At 39.7% G+C, this 15,195-nt stretch overlaps 1 protein-coding gene across 6 annotated transcripts in view; it reads right to left on the reverse strand.

Moving 5' to 3' along the window:
• dido1.L (death inducer-obliterator 1 L homeolog) overlaps positions 1–15,195 on the reverse strand; it is a 37,402-nt gene that overhangs the window by 15,835 nt on the left and 6,372 nt on the right. For 4 of the 6 annotated variants that reach the window (XM_018234511.2, XM_018234513.2, XM_018234509.2 and 1 more), the window contains exons 2-7: positions 14,072–14,255; positions 13,156–13,269; positions 9,690–10,467; positions 9,013–9,298; positions 7,447–7,701; positions 5,829–6,054 (exon numbers count right to left, since the gene is read on the reverse strand). In XM_018234511.2, coding sequence (XP_018090000.1) covers positions 5,829–6,054; positions 7,447–7,701; positions 9,013–9,298; positions 9,690–10,467; positions 13,156–13,237 — 1,627 coding nt within the window. In that variant the 5' untranslated portion in view covers positions 13,238–13,269; positions 14,072–14,255. 6 annotated transcript variants of the gene reach the window in all.

Consider the following 15,195-nt stretch of genomic DNA (forward strand, 5'->3'; position numbering starts at 1 on the left):
AACAGCCCCTACTCTTACGGGAAGGTTCAAACTAAATGTTGGAACATTGTTGCTAGGAGTTGCTTCCATTTAGCCACGAGATTATTACTGAAGTTGGGCGCTGATGTTGGGGGGGGGGGGGATCAGGTGTGGCTCACAGTTGGGGTTCCAATTCATTCCATGAGGCTCAGTTGGGTTGAGGTCAAGGAACTGTGCGGTCAGGCTCTTCCCATTCCTGTGTCAGCAAACCTATCCCATTAAATGGCAGGCTCTAGGAAGCATGGAATTGCCTTCACTGTTACAAGAAGCCCTAGCCTGAATTGTGAAGGAAAGCCCTAGACCATTATTACTCCTCTGTAAAACTATAGTCAAATACACATTCGGGCAGATAGCTTTCTCTGGCGTCCCAGACTCTTCAGATGGTGACACGATTCACCAATCCAGAAGACATTTGACCACTCCAGTTGATACTTGGCATTGTGCATGGTAACGTTAGGCTTGTGTGCAACTGCTTGCTCATGGGAAAAAAAAAAAAAAAAGCTTTTTAAGCCCACGACTAGTTCTGGATGTGCGGATGGTTCTTCCAGTCACTTTGTGTTCCAAAAGAGGACATGGGGTTTAAAGTCTACACACCTTAGCATTCAGGGCCCTTTCTTTTGACACTTTTGCATAGATGTATGCACTTCACTAATATAAGGGCTCAAATCTGAACTGGGATGTTAAAAAGGTGACATCCTATGATTGCACTATTCTGCTTCACCAGGAACATTAACAGTTACTAATCAGTTAAAACACAGGACTAAACACCTTGGCATTTCAGAAAAGGATATTAAGCGAATGCTTGTGGCCATGTTGTCACTTTACAGACATACCAGTTCTTGCAGACTAGTGCAATCCACACTCACATTTGCTTGAATGGTTGGTAGTTGAAGTCACCACAAGCTGGGATATAATGTGACAATCACGGTGATCCCTGATCATGGGTAATTGTTTCCATTTAATATCGAAAGGAAACTACTACTTATAACCAGACTGCCCCCCATTACGAATAAAACTTTAGCTGGCACAGATCCTAAGTAGTGTGGAACAAATTGGTTTAAAGGAACCTAACTGTTGCATGGATAGAAAAAACGACTGATTTACACAGTAACTAAGGGGATGTTAAAGTGGTTTCATTAACTTTGTCTGGCAGATGTCTATGTAACACCCTTTTACATTGAAAATAACCAGTTTATTAAAATACCTGAAATGTAACTTATTGCCATAGAAATCTTACATCCAGGCGCTTATGTTTTAGATATTTCATGCAGGAGTCATTTGTTGTAACACTGAGGCAGCAGTTGTCGTGTACTTCAGGTATTGTAAATATAGCAGTGGGCAGCAAATGACAGCTACTGCAACAATAGCTAGCTATTAGGATTAATGACGAACACTGTCGAGGGACACTGCCCCACCATGGTTGGTGAAGCTCTTTCCACATGCACAAGTTGGAGTATGGAAAAAGGCCTTTAGCTGAGAATTAATGTTTGGCCATTTGCTTCATTAGCAGCCCATTTTCAGGATATCCATCAAAAACCGAAGATTGTGCCCTCTTAAGAGCAACACCATAGAAAAACAGACTCGGGGGGGGGGGCGGAGGGATTGTCGGCATCTGATGGCCTGAAGGTTAATATGTGAAAGGCCCTTGACACAAAGGTTTGGGTTGCATCCCCTTAGAATATAAAAAAATATTGTTTGTGTTGGGGCTAATGAAGTTGAAAGTCTCCAATAAACAAGCCTATTAATCTGATGTAGTTGTTACGCCATTTAGGTTAGGGTGAGGCTTGGGGCAGCACCGTGTCTGGGAGAGGAGGGGGTAAAGTGCATGGGGTTTGTATTCTTATATCTAGACGAGGGGCTGGGGACAAGCTGCATAATCTCTCTGGTCCAGGATCTCAACTGCAAAAACAGGGTCCCATTCACTACAGAGAATTACATCCATTCTGGTGAGGATACCTGATAATAATCCAGCAAAGGACATTATGCACTAGAAGGTGAACGTTATACCTGATAAGAGAAAAGACCCCACAAATTAACAGTCACCAAAATATATCCGGCATAATAAAAAATGGGGGGGGTATAGAATGCGGATTTATCTATCAAGCAGCTGTTCAATTGCTGCCGAGCCAGTAATCTTTATGCCTGGGTGGGCTGCCCAATATGCTTATTAATCTATATTGTTTTAAGGGCCAGATTAAACTGGACAACAGATATACAAAGGCTGTTATACTGTACTCCCCATACACAGTGCTGGGGGGGGGCCGCTTCTGTTCCCTGTAATATTTATAGTTTGACTACAGACGGGTTGATATTTCTACTGCCCCAGAAATCTTGGTAAACTCCCCACAGTACAATCAAAAAGTACTGGTTACATCTATAGTTGACTTTGCCCTCTTGCCTATTTCCTGACTAAGCTTTGTATTCCTCTCCTGCTCAGTCTTTTTTTTTTTTTTTAAAGAAAAGACAATGTATGCGCCACATGACATGCATACGATGATAACCAAATGAACTAAACCACAAATTAAGGAATGTGTTTTTTGACAGAACCAACCCATAGGTCTGCAAAGTTGCTAGCTCATAGTCAGTCTGTGCCCAACCGTACTCACTTCTAAGCAAATAAGCACTCAAATGACCAGCCAACCTTATAACAGGCTACATTTTTAAAAACGGATATACACAGGAGGCATTTTTGCAGATAGCTGCTCAGTGTCTTTAATGCTCATCAGTTACTCTCAACATAGCAAGAGCATTTAGTACCGTGCTTAAATAGGGACGTCTGATTGTGTGAGCGCTCCCTCTGCTGGCTAGAATGAGGAAATGAGCGCTTCCTCTGCTGGCTAGAATAAATAAGGAGGAAATGACAATGCCTGCCGGCCTGTATTCTAAGAACATTGAGTAAGAGATTGTAAGTATATAAGTGAGAACGCATGGAGAGTTGTTCTTACAGCTGAATTACTTTTATCTAGCTGAATATTATTCCTGATATTAGTAAAGGTTTTTAAACTTAAATGCCCCAATTTTCATATAAGCTTGATAATACATTTCAATACACAGAACCCTGTTATTTGGGGGGATACACACAGACAGACTGGGTTCTGCAAGCTCCACTGTATGTGCCCCCCACCTTGGTCATGAGTTCTTAAGGACTGCTGCTGCCCAGCCAAAGTTTAAAGAATATCACCCGTCCCCCCCTAAAAAAACCTGCCCTCTTCTGCCTCTCTGTATTTACAAATGCATTTTGCTACATCTTATTCAGGATTAAAAGGGGAAATAAGAGAAATTTCATTGGAATGAGTGTAGAGTGTTGCAAGCAGCTTGACTTGTCTGCTCATTGCAACACTAAAGGGCTATATATGCAAATGTTGCTAAGATGAAGGAAATACAGCACACCTTTGAGTTCACTTCTAGTATGATATAGGGAGTGATATTCTAAGACAGTTTGCAATTGGTTTTAATTTATTATTATTTGTGGTTTTTGAGTTATTTAGCAGCTCTCCAGTTTGCAAATTACCCTTGCAACCAAATACTGGTTTAAATAAGAGACTTGGATATTAATAGGAGACACCTGAATAGAAATATGAGCAATAAAAGTAGTAATAACAAATGTATTTTTTTTAGATGGGGTCAATGACCACCAAGTGAAAGCTGCAAAAAAACAGAAGGTAAATAATTCAAAATCTATAGAAAATAGTGAAGACCAACTGAAAAGTTGCTTAGAATTAGCCATTCTAGAACATATTAAAATGTTAACCACCCCTTTAATACACAACTTGAAAGAATAAACACAATGTCACGTCTTTGCCGTAACTAGGATGTCCTAATTCCTAGATCAGCTTGATGACTCCAAAAACCCATTACAACTTTGGAGCAGATTTTACAGGTAGACAGCTATAATTACCATGGTATTATGACCCAAGGAAAAAAACCTAAAGCCCATACCATTGTCACTATTGTTATGTCAGGAGCCCAGGGAGTTTATAAATTTCGAGCAGGGCCTCACGATGAAAGTTTTATATACTGGTGACAGCGAAGATTAACATACTAAATAAATGACAAACCTTTACCTTCCCACATCTTCTGTCTGATATATCCACTTGCTGAAAGATATGCAGTGTATATATTCACAGTAAAGAAATGGATGAAAATAAGCCCCTCTTTACTCTTCAAGCTTTTCTCTCAGGATTCTGCCACGGAGACTTCAGCTGCTGCCATGTGAAGAACATCATCAACAGGGGAAGGAGAGTAATGGACTGGAAATCACACCAGGTATATAACAAGTTGAAGGAACTGGATGTGTGTCCTTCAGGTTGTCAGACACCGCTAACAATCCTATTTAGGTTTCATTGTATTTTCTGTGATGCATACAATGCACCTCAAAATATTTCTCTGCAATGCACCCAGAGGATATTCAGCTTATCCTTGACCGTATAACTGTTTCGCAAGGAATCTCATTTGCCAACCCCCAAACTATTCTTTGTTTGATTTGTTAGATCTAAATATTTACAGAATGCAGGACAAAGAGAGGCTTCAAGTCAGCGGCATGCTTGCTCGAATGTGGCCCTGAAGATGTACATTAAGGCATCGATCACTAGAATTGCAGTCTTCCACTGTGGCTGAACTACAACTTTGCAGATTGCATCATAATTATCAGTTGTGAGAGGCTGAATGTTGCTGCTCTAGAATATATATGGGACACAAATGTACCTGCTAAAGCAGCTTTTACTTTGGGGTTACTGCATGAGCAAGCAGTGGGGCCAAATGACGGACATGGTTCACAATGGGAAAAATAGAGCGTGTACAATTTCGAACGAACAAGACAAGCTGCACACAGGTCAGCAGAACAGGAGTCCAGGATCAGGGAGCAAATCTCAGACCCATCTGTAAAGTAGCCAAATAGTCGCTGGGGAGAAACAGATGTGAATGGCAAAATTTGGAGCAAGTGTAGAACAATTCAAAGGATTCTGCTGCTGATCTAGCAAAACACCAATGTAAAATACAAACTGAAGTTCACATGAAAGTGAGATTTTTTTTTTTTAATTTTTTCTTGTGAAATCATGACAGCAATTCAAGTCCATTATAGCATTCCTTTACCACTTACCTGAGGAGGCAGTTCTGCTGTTGTAAAAGATCTTCAAGCAAATCGTGTGAGGGTGCAGTCAAAAGAAAACATTTGGTAAAGCCCTTTAAAATTGGGGATTACACCTTTCTGCTGGTAAAATGAACACAAAGTAGCAGCTAGAAATAAAATAACCTAAAGGATATACTACACTGAATGGCAGAGGATTCATAGAACGGATCACCTGACAGCTAGGAAAGGCAGATGTTGGTTTTCAGAAGCAGCTTGCCACTCCAGGCAGTAACCAGGCAGCTAAAATGCAGCAGGGACCCTCTAAAGGCAGGGAATACAGACTACAGAATGAGTAGCAGTGTAAAGAAACTGCAGTGCAGAGTCATGTAATTAACTGCTATTACTTTGAGTAGACAGGGAAAGGGTATCACTATCACCAGGCCGTCTGCAATTAGTTTACACTTTCCCATTACAGAACACCTGGGGACCTTGGGTACTGGCAGGGGTCTGGTTTTACTGAGCTCACGTACACAAGGGACGATACTTACCTTTAAAAAAAACAGGCAAAAACTACTGCTACTGTAGTAAAACCATTGGGTTGAAAGCAAATATGTGTGACTTCTCCTACAAACCAGACAAACACTGGCAAGTGTAGGAGGTCTGCTTAAGTGTGATGAGGCTGTCCAAGAGAAAGAAATATGCGGATGCTGTGTTACTGAGAATATCCCTAGGAGATACATACATTTGTAAAATAGTGCAGATGAATTGGCAGCAGTCTTTTCGGGCTTTGCTGCCATGTAATTATGGTCACTCTCCCAAGAAGGTGTACTGCTGCTGCAACTCTCGGCCCTCTGCTCACTGGCTCCTTCTGGTTGAGCCTTCGGGATCATAAGCAGGACTTTCTTTGCTATGGTTTCTTTTTTCTCTGGAACTGGCTCTATTGGGGATGTTGGTGGTTTGGCTGGTGCCTGCAGCAGATGGAAAAAAAAGTATATTATGCCTTTTTATCACTTACCTGCCCTGTATTTTTGCCTGACACAAAGTGCAAAGTCTCTGAGCAAGTTAGTCAGTTAAAAGTAATACAGTAGTTAAAACAATGTCCGTCCTATAACAGGTCTGCCTACTTGCTGCCTTAACATTTGGAGTTGCATTATAAATGTATTGTATAATTATTTTTTGATAGCAAGCATGAGCTATAAGAGAATCATGTACTAACATTTATACCAACACAGTACAGAGAAGACAAAGTAAAGTGAAAGGCAAAATGCAGCAAGTGTCACAGTACTTGTGTTTGTCAAGCACAAAAAGCTTTACTTACACTATATAAATTAAATCTTATCTCGTTTAGTCTTGGACTTCACAATCACAGCAAGCAGGCAGGTGCTAGCGTGTGTACACTGTCATTAAGAAAAGCTTTGTTTCTCCACAAAATCTTGTTTATGTGACAGAATGCAGGACCTAACGCACACTGAGGCACTGGCTACACAATTAGATGGAGAGGAGGAAGGGGGAATGTGAGAAGTGTAGTGCCAACTAGGTAGCGCATGATGGAAAGTGAAAGTAATGGCCTGTCATAGTAGCCGAAGATGCAGAGGTGTGGCATGATTATGATTGATGGCTGAGATTTTTTAAATACCTTAACAGGTATGGATATTTTAATAAAAAATATTGTGGGTTTTGTGTTTAATTTAAAAAGGACTGATCTGATCTGTGACCTTCTTTCTTGTGTAAGAAAATATAGCATGAATGCAAATTCCCATAAGGAAAATATGTCCAATGGGAAACCATCACTATAACTACATGGGAACATTTTCAATTAACAATAAATTTTAAGTATGTAAAGGGGATACCCCCCCCAAAAAAAAAGCCTGTTTATAAAACACTGCTTCATCTAAATAAACCATTTTCATAAAAATAAAGCTAAATAGAATATTGCAATATTCAATATTAATCCCCCCCCGTATGATTCACTGTGCTGATTCAATAAATAGAGTGTCTTTTACACCCAACACTTCTTCCTGCTTCAATTAGCTGAATTATTTCCTGCCAGGTGTTCTGAGAGATTGCAGAGACCATAACAAACTCATTGTGAAGGTTTGTTTTCCTTTAATGTAAGCAACATTTATGTTGCTTACTTATTGCTACATTTAGTAGCATAAAACAAATGTCAAAAGAACTGCCCCCATAAAACGCTCTTACACATACCAACGATATAGACAAACCGGGTTCCTATAATAAAGTAGTGGGGGAAAATAAAACATTCTACCAAAAGGATTATAACTGCTAATATTTAACATAATATAGCCCTGAACCCACATTTCAACAAAGACAACAAAAAGTAAGTGAATTGACCATCTTACCGGAGGCTTAGGCAAGATTCTCTTCTCTGTTTTTACCTTGATCTTCTCTTTTGGCTTAACTTCTTTGGCCACATTAAGAGATTTCATTGTGGCTGCTGCATGTTTCAAAATGCAGTCGTGACTACAGTAGACAGAATCTGGAAGTGCAAGGTTTGAACACCCAGGACCAATGCATCTGGCCACTTCAGAGGACTCAGACACTTCTGAAGGTACAGTTAAGGCTGGAGGTTCTGATACTTCAGTGGATTCGGACACCTAAAGATTCAAGTTTAATGTAGGTTATCACCTTCCATACATACCTCAAAATGACAGTACAGCAAAAGGGCTATAATTATTATGTGCAGCAGTTAGGACAATACAGGCTAGTCTATAAAGCACTGTAGGATAAGTAGATACCATATAAAACATAACTTGAGAAACCAAATACTTCTGGCAGCAATGAAGCAACCAATAAAACTAAGGAAATTCAGTGATTCAGTGAGACTGACCATACCTTTTACCTCATGGTCCTGTGCCCACTAAAGGGGGGAAATGTTGTATTTCCCCATAAGAACAAATGTACTTTTGGTTTAGATAATTTTTATAAACCAAGCAGAATAAACTGTTTTTTAGCCACTATACAAATTAAAGGTTGAATTGGTCACCTTTGCTTTACAGATCCAAACTTTATTCCAATTGCTTACATAACATTGTAGATGCATTAAATACTAAATATCATAATATTTTTATGGTAAAACTGCTTGAGTCAGGTTCTAGCCCATTGGAAAGAAGATATGAGATCACAATAGATTAAGTTATTAGTATTTTACAAGCAGTCATCACTACACAGCAGCCTATAAAGCATGCGCATTCTGCAAATATTCATTCTAATCTAGGTTTGGGGAATGGGAGATAGGCCTTAAAACACTTTTCGTGTGAGGCCAAAACACTTCGTCAGACAAGATTTATGGTGTAAATTCCTGTATGTTCAAATGGCTAGGCAGGAGTACAAACTATATATTTTCCACGGGCAATCAACAAGTAAACGAGAAAGCCCAATACATCCATCTGTCCTGCTGCTTGGAAACAGCAGAAATGCCTTTAAAAAGGCGTCTAGATTCCCTCAGTAGCTCAAAGGATTAATGAAGCCCATCCATCCATTAAACTTACCTAGCTAGCTAGAGGTTGCCCTGGAAAATTTGAAAAGATATGGGAGCCATGGCTAGACATTAATCCACTTGAGCTCCCAGAATACTAAGGTTTATGCCAGCCAACCTGCCCAATCAAATGTTGAGGCGCAATGTGTTGTTCACAAGCAAGGTGTTATATAGGATTGATAATTGTTATACCAAGTATTGATGATTATGTACTCTTTATTTTACCGCATAATGGACACACCAAATGTTGACTCTTACTATTATCTGTGAACCAAGTTGTTGTATATACTACCCTAGCACTACCCATCAAAAAATAAAAAGACTTAAAAAACAAAACAAAAAAAGGCGTCTAGATTGAAACCTATGCCATACCATAGGTAGTTTCCATAGCCAGATACTGAAATGTCAGCACATAAGATGAAGTACTTACAGGGTGAAATATCTTCAGTTTCTTTTTTCCACTGGAATGTGCTGCTTTTTTCTCAATTCTTCCTTTAATGCCATGATCATCTGAATGTGCCACAGTTTTAATACATATTTCAGGATTCTCTTTGTGATCGCTATCAGCTGTGCTCTCAGCTTGTGTCTGCAGGGCGGTGCAGTTGGGACAGATATAATCCTCTCCGTTTCTTTCCAACAGTCGCCCACGAGCCTCAGGAATCCCCACGCAGTCTCCATGAAACCACTCTTCACATCTGTCACAGCAAATCATAAACCTACAGCAAAAACAGAAAGGTAGAAGATTTACAAAATTTCTGCTAAAAAATTAAGCAGTGTCTCCATGTACTGTATGTGTTTATGCAGGACTATTATTTACACTGACATTACCAGGGCATAACACAATTTTGGGACAAAAACAAAGGGCAGCTAAAGGTCATTCAGTAGAAGCCTGAGAAAAAGCACTAACGCTGGATGACTTTTTAGATGGACACAATTTAGTCTAGAGATTTATCTCCAGGGATAACAATAACCATGTCCTGTCCATATTAACAATGCTACACAAATAAGGAATGTGGTTTAAAGGCTATAGTATGCCTATATGGGCTTTTTGAGCTTAAACCACAAGATGTCACACGCTCAATGTCACAAAATATATTAGAACCCTACCTGTTGTTATGCCTTTGTCGACATATACAGTAAAGTGCATTTGGATCATAGATCTCTTTCTCGGATCTGATTTTAGGGGATATGCTGGTTTCCTCCAGCTTTTGCTCTTCTGAAGGTGGGGGACTTTCAGGTTCCTGCTTTATTGGAGACTTAGGGGTTTGCTGCTGAAGCAAAGCAGCTCGGTTAGCACTCCTAGTGCGCACTGTGCATTCTCCTGTACTGCTCGGTTCACTTTTTGGTGTGCCAAGAGCCTGTGTTGGAAGACCTGCCTCGCTTGAATGATCTGAGCGTCTGCTCCGCAGTCTATTTTGCAGTTCTTTTAAGGTCATGCCGTCACTATCAGAGCTATCATCCTCCTCCTTCTTAATTTCTGTCTTACAAGTCAATTCATTTTTGTACTTAGAATCTGAACACTGGTTGTCACCCTTTACATCAGGGGTGCTCTCAACACTTCCTTCAGAGGCCGTTTCTGCATCAGTTACTGGACACGATCGGTCACTTGAATCTTCCAGGGGAGTACTTTTTCTCCCTCTATTCCTCCTGACTGTTGTAAGGAATTCTTCCACCCTTTCTGTAGGTTTTGGCTGCCGCCCACTACGTCTAAGAGAAGGGCCTGCTTGCTGACTGGGTTCCAAACCCTCCATATCAATGTCCGAGGCACCTTCGCGTTTAGCAATTGTGGTTTTACGGAAACCCCAAGTTTTCTTAAATTCTTTGCTTGTAGGTTTTATTACTCTAAGAGAGTCGTCAGATATCTGTTCTCCATCAAAAGGGGAGGCTGATATGGAGAAAATGCACATTCAAATTAAAATACATTGGCACAGGCGACTCCTTCAGACATGAAGAAGCCAGTCATTAAGCTTTAAAAATACAGTAGTATTCAAGATTCTAGTTACTGAAGTCATCATGGGAACATATTATTGTATTATGTTTATTATTTTATTAGAGCAAATACAATATCTAAACAGATCCTAACTGCCACAGAAAAAGTCTAGTGTAAATTGCTACCATAAGCATTTACTTTGAGTAAGTATTCCATTCGGCCAAGTACAAAAGCAAAGTGTAATATCCTGGCTCTGCAATACTTAATTATACAATAAACCTCCGCATTCTGGTACTACTTGTGTTAAAACCTATCACTATTATCTGGCTATTTACTACAATAAGTTGGCCACAATTAGCTTGCTTGATGAGGCAGTCAAACTTACTTTACCCAAAAGGCTCTATGCAGACCCAATGTGATTTTCCACTCAATATCAGATTGTGTTGCAATCAGATAGTGGTCAGGAAGGCTGTTTTGTCCCCATACATAGCCTGATAAAATGCTAACAAGAATGGGAAAATTTTTGATCAAAAGTCAATGATGCCAACAAATCCAATCTAAGAATTGTAGTCACCAGTCTTAACACCCCCCCCCATGGCTAAAAATCTGGCCAGTGAAAACGAACAATGCGTTTAAGTGCATTAGCTAACCCAAAGGCACAGCTGGGGTGCTCCATTGCTTTGGCCCTTCAAATTAATCAGCTGGTGAGAGGGCTGATCAAACAAGTACAATTTGGATATTGATGTGAGGCACATGATAAAAGACTGCACAGTAAAGAAAGGAGAAAAGAAAATGCTGTACACATCATAGGGCCGTCTTCGTAAAGGGGACCCGTCACCTAAATTTTTTTCCAAATCCTATTTAATCATGTTAGTCAAGCAAAATTAACTTTTTATTACACTGTATAAATTATCTGAATCTTGTTTCCATAGGTCTGGGAACTCATAATTATAGCAAACAGGCAGGAGCCATTTTGTGGACGCGGTTATTAAGACAAGCCTTGTATCATCTCAGAATCTTGTTTGTGCACCAGAATGGGGGGCCTAATGTCCATCCCCATGCACAATTGGTTAAGAGAACAGGGGTATGTGGGGAGAGCAGTGACATCTAGAAAGTGCTGAATGGTAAGTAAAAGTAGTTGCTTGCCCCGCCTCTATGCCAAAAGCATAGAGGAGGAGCAGGCAACATTTGATTGACAGCTGAGATTTTTAAATGAGTTTACAACAGCTATGAATGCTTTAATAAAAAAATTTAGGAGTTGTAAATGGGGCAGCTTGGAAGAGGACCTCTGCAGGGGCCCTATGGTAAATAAAGTGCTTTTGTTGTCCCTTAAGGCTTTCATGGCTTTAGAGGAGTACACAGCTTTAAAAAATAAACAATGGGGGCCTAGTCGATTTTAATTAAAGTCAATGTTTCGGTCACATAAAGTGACCTTCCTCAAGGACCTTGCCTCTTCTTGTGCCTAAGAAAAGTCCCTTTATGTGACAAACATTTCCTTTTCAATAATAACACCATGTTGCTAAGACTTGTGAGTGTAATAGTGTTTGTTAAAACACACATACATTCTTATGGGACTATAGCTGTTCTAGCATCAGCAGAGAGTAATCCGCTTCTTAGAATAGCTTTGGGATCAAAAAACAACAAAAACAGACCTTTTGTTGAAAAGTGATTGTTGCTTAAGGTAAAAGAAAATCCTTTCATTCCATTATATCTAGCAGCTGTATTACTAATCAGACTCAGCCTAGTGTACAGTAACCCTGGGCTGCACAGGAGTGTTGCCAAGCTCTATTGTTGATGCTACTATTTTAAGATACTTGCTTATATGTAAAAGCTAATCTGTGTGAATAAAACGAGGGCTAATTAAGCAATGGATCAGTGTTTAAAGGGGTTGTTCACCGTTAAGTTAACTTTTAGTATGACAGATTGAGTTAGTATGATCTAGAGCGATATTCTGCAATTGGTTTTTATTTTTTATTACTATTTGTGGTTTTTAAGTTAATTAGCTTTTTATTCAGCTGCTCTCCAGTTAGCAATTTGGTTGCTAAGGTCTGAATGACCCTGGCAACCACGCATTGATTTGAATAAGAGAGTGGAATATGAATAGGAGAGGCCTGGATAGAAAGATGTGTAATACAATGTAGCAGTAACAATACATTTACAGAGCATTTTTTTTAGAAGGGGTCAGTGACCATTTGAAAGCTGGATATATTTAGAAGGCGGCAAATAAAACTATGAAAAAAAAAATTACGAAAATTTGCTTAAAATTAGCCATTCTATAACATTAAACATTAACTTAAAGATGAACCACCACATTACAAAAAACAACAGCCTTTAAGGAAGGTAAACCTATCTATTCTCAAGCAGAAGTTCCCTTTAACGTCATCCTTATTGATCCCAACCCAATAAATGTAAATTTAAAAAAAATTGTTATTTTATTTAAAATGCAAGTGATGTTCTCGGCTCCAATCCTTTTTCAGTGTTTGATAGGGCTGTAGTGTAGCCTTAAAAACTGCCTCTATTTGGTAATAAAATTAAATTGTGTTATCCTGTTGTGCAGCACAATAACCTATTAATCTAGTGCTACTTGGTGGACTAGCTATGGAAATAGTTCTATAATGAAGAGTTACGTAAACTACAGCCTACCAGGAGAACTGCTCTCCATGTTCTCAAGGTTGGTTTCAGATTCATAGGTCACAGAGGATTGAGTACTTGCAACTTCATCCATTATGTGGTTGCTTTTGCTGCTGCACTGCAACGCTGAAAATAAATATGCAGTATTGTAAGAGCAGCAGTAGCTATGCCTTACAGAGCAAGCATTCAGCCACGGAGCAAGCAACTGAAGGGTCAATGCATTGTGAACAATCAGCTAAGCAGTGCTGCTGTGGGTTGAGAAGGAACAGCTGTCTTTTTGCCAAAAGGCATTCACACATTAGCAAATGTTTGGTAGTGATGAGTCTGATTAATTTTCCCCCTTTTTTATCCTTTTCTGAAGTCTTTACTTTACTTTTACCCTGGCCAAGTGGCACACAAGGGACGGTTTGACAATAGATCTAGTTGCATACTAGTGATGTGCGGACCAGGCCGATACCGGCAGGTTGGGGGTTCAGGCTGACCTAGCATCCCCATTCCGGGTTGCACCTTTCCGACTTCCGGGGTGAACTTGTAGACGCATGACGGGTCTATAAAAGGGGATCCGAAAATGGGCTGGGGCAGGAAAAACCTGACCCGCACATCACTATTGCATTCATGCCACTTGATACAAATGATCGGAACACATGAACATATGTGTTAAATAAATGTACAGTTAGTGTTCTTTCTATCCCACTGTAAGTGCACATAAGGGAAAAGGAGAATAAAATTGCAAATCTGGCAAACACAAAACAAAAATGCGGAAAGCCAAACTAAGGAGTGATAACATTTTCATGCTGGGGGTAAAGCCACAATAAGCGCCTTGCAGAAAGGGCTATAAACAGAGGACATCAATAGGAAAAAACTCAGGAGCGATAGAAAAGCCAAAGAAACACGTACAGAAGCTGAAATGTTGCAAAGGCTGATTTACCTATGAAAGATGCAGGTATTGGGTACAATCCGTGGAGCAGATCTAAATGGAGATGAATTTGGTGTAGGGATACGAGATGTTCAGCATATCAGGCAAAGCTCATGCTGGCGAGGTTGGGAAGATCTGCCAATTACATGCTTCTGCGAATCCAGCACAGACTAACAGCACCCATAAGGGTGTGATCCTAGAAATAAAAGACAACATTGCTTAATGATTTGTAAAAATCATAACTATAAACACAGGTGACTGTTGACCTTGACCCTGGTGCGTGCAGTAGTCGGTTTCTTCCTTGTTGTGTACCTCCACCAAGGTACGGTTCAAACTGGAACAATCTTATAGTGTAAGCAAGGAAAAACCTGGGAGGCAGAAGGTATCTGCTCAAGTGATTTTATTGGTCTTGACAAGAGCCAGGAGGCTCGAAACATGTAGTGCTAAAGAACAATAAAATCACTTGAGCAGATACCTTCTGCCTCCCAGGTTTTTCCTTGCTTACGCTATAAGATTGTTCCCATTTGTAAAAATCCATATTGCTTGGGGTACTTTACACACTATATCAGTTTAGTTTTTACATTTCAAAAAAAAAAAAAAAAAAAAATTCTATTGCCCAATTCAACCCACTCATGTTATACAGTAATCTCACTATATGATCTGAGTGGGTAGGTGTATACAAGGGATATGTTACCTGTGGCATCATCAGGCAACAGAAAGTGATTTTGATAATGGCAGTTTCTACTACAGGTATGGGATCTGTTATCTGGAAACCCATTATGTAGAAATATTTCTGAATTTTGGAAATATAATAAATCCTTATTGGAAGCAAAACCAGCCTATTGGGTTTATTTAATTTTCACATGATTTTCTAGTAGACTTAAGGTATAAAGATCCAAATTACAGAAAGATTCCTTATCTGGAAAACACCAGGTCCAGTGCACTATAGATACAACAGGTCCCATACATGTACCAACCAAACCTACAACACATGGGTAGTCTCATTGAACACGAGAAAAATCAGACATGTATGGAGAAAAGAGACCAAGGCACAAATAACTGCAGCCCACAACCAAAACCCAATGGCCCTCTGCCAATAAATACCCTCTAGCCAAATGTGAACAAGCCCTGATCCT

Source organism: Xenopus laevis, chromosome 9_10L (genome assembly GCF_017654675.1).
Source record: "Xenopus laevis strain J_2021 chromosome 9_10L, Xenopus_laevis_v10.1, whole genome shotgun sequence".
Lineage (NCBI taxonomy): Eukaryota > Metazoa > Chordata > Amphibia > Anura > Pipidae > Xenopus > Xenopus laevis.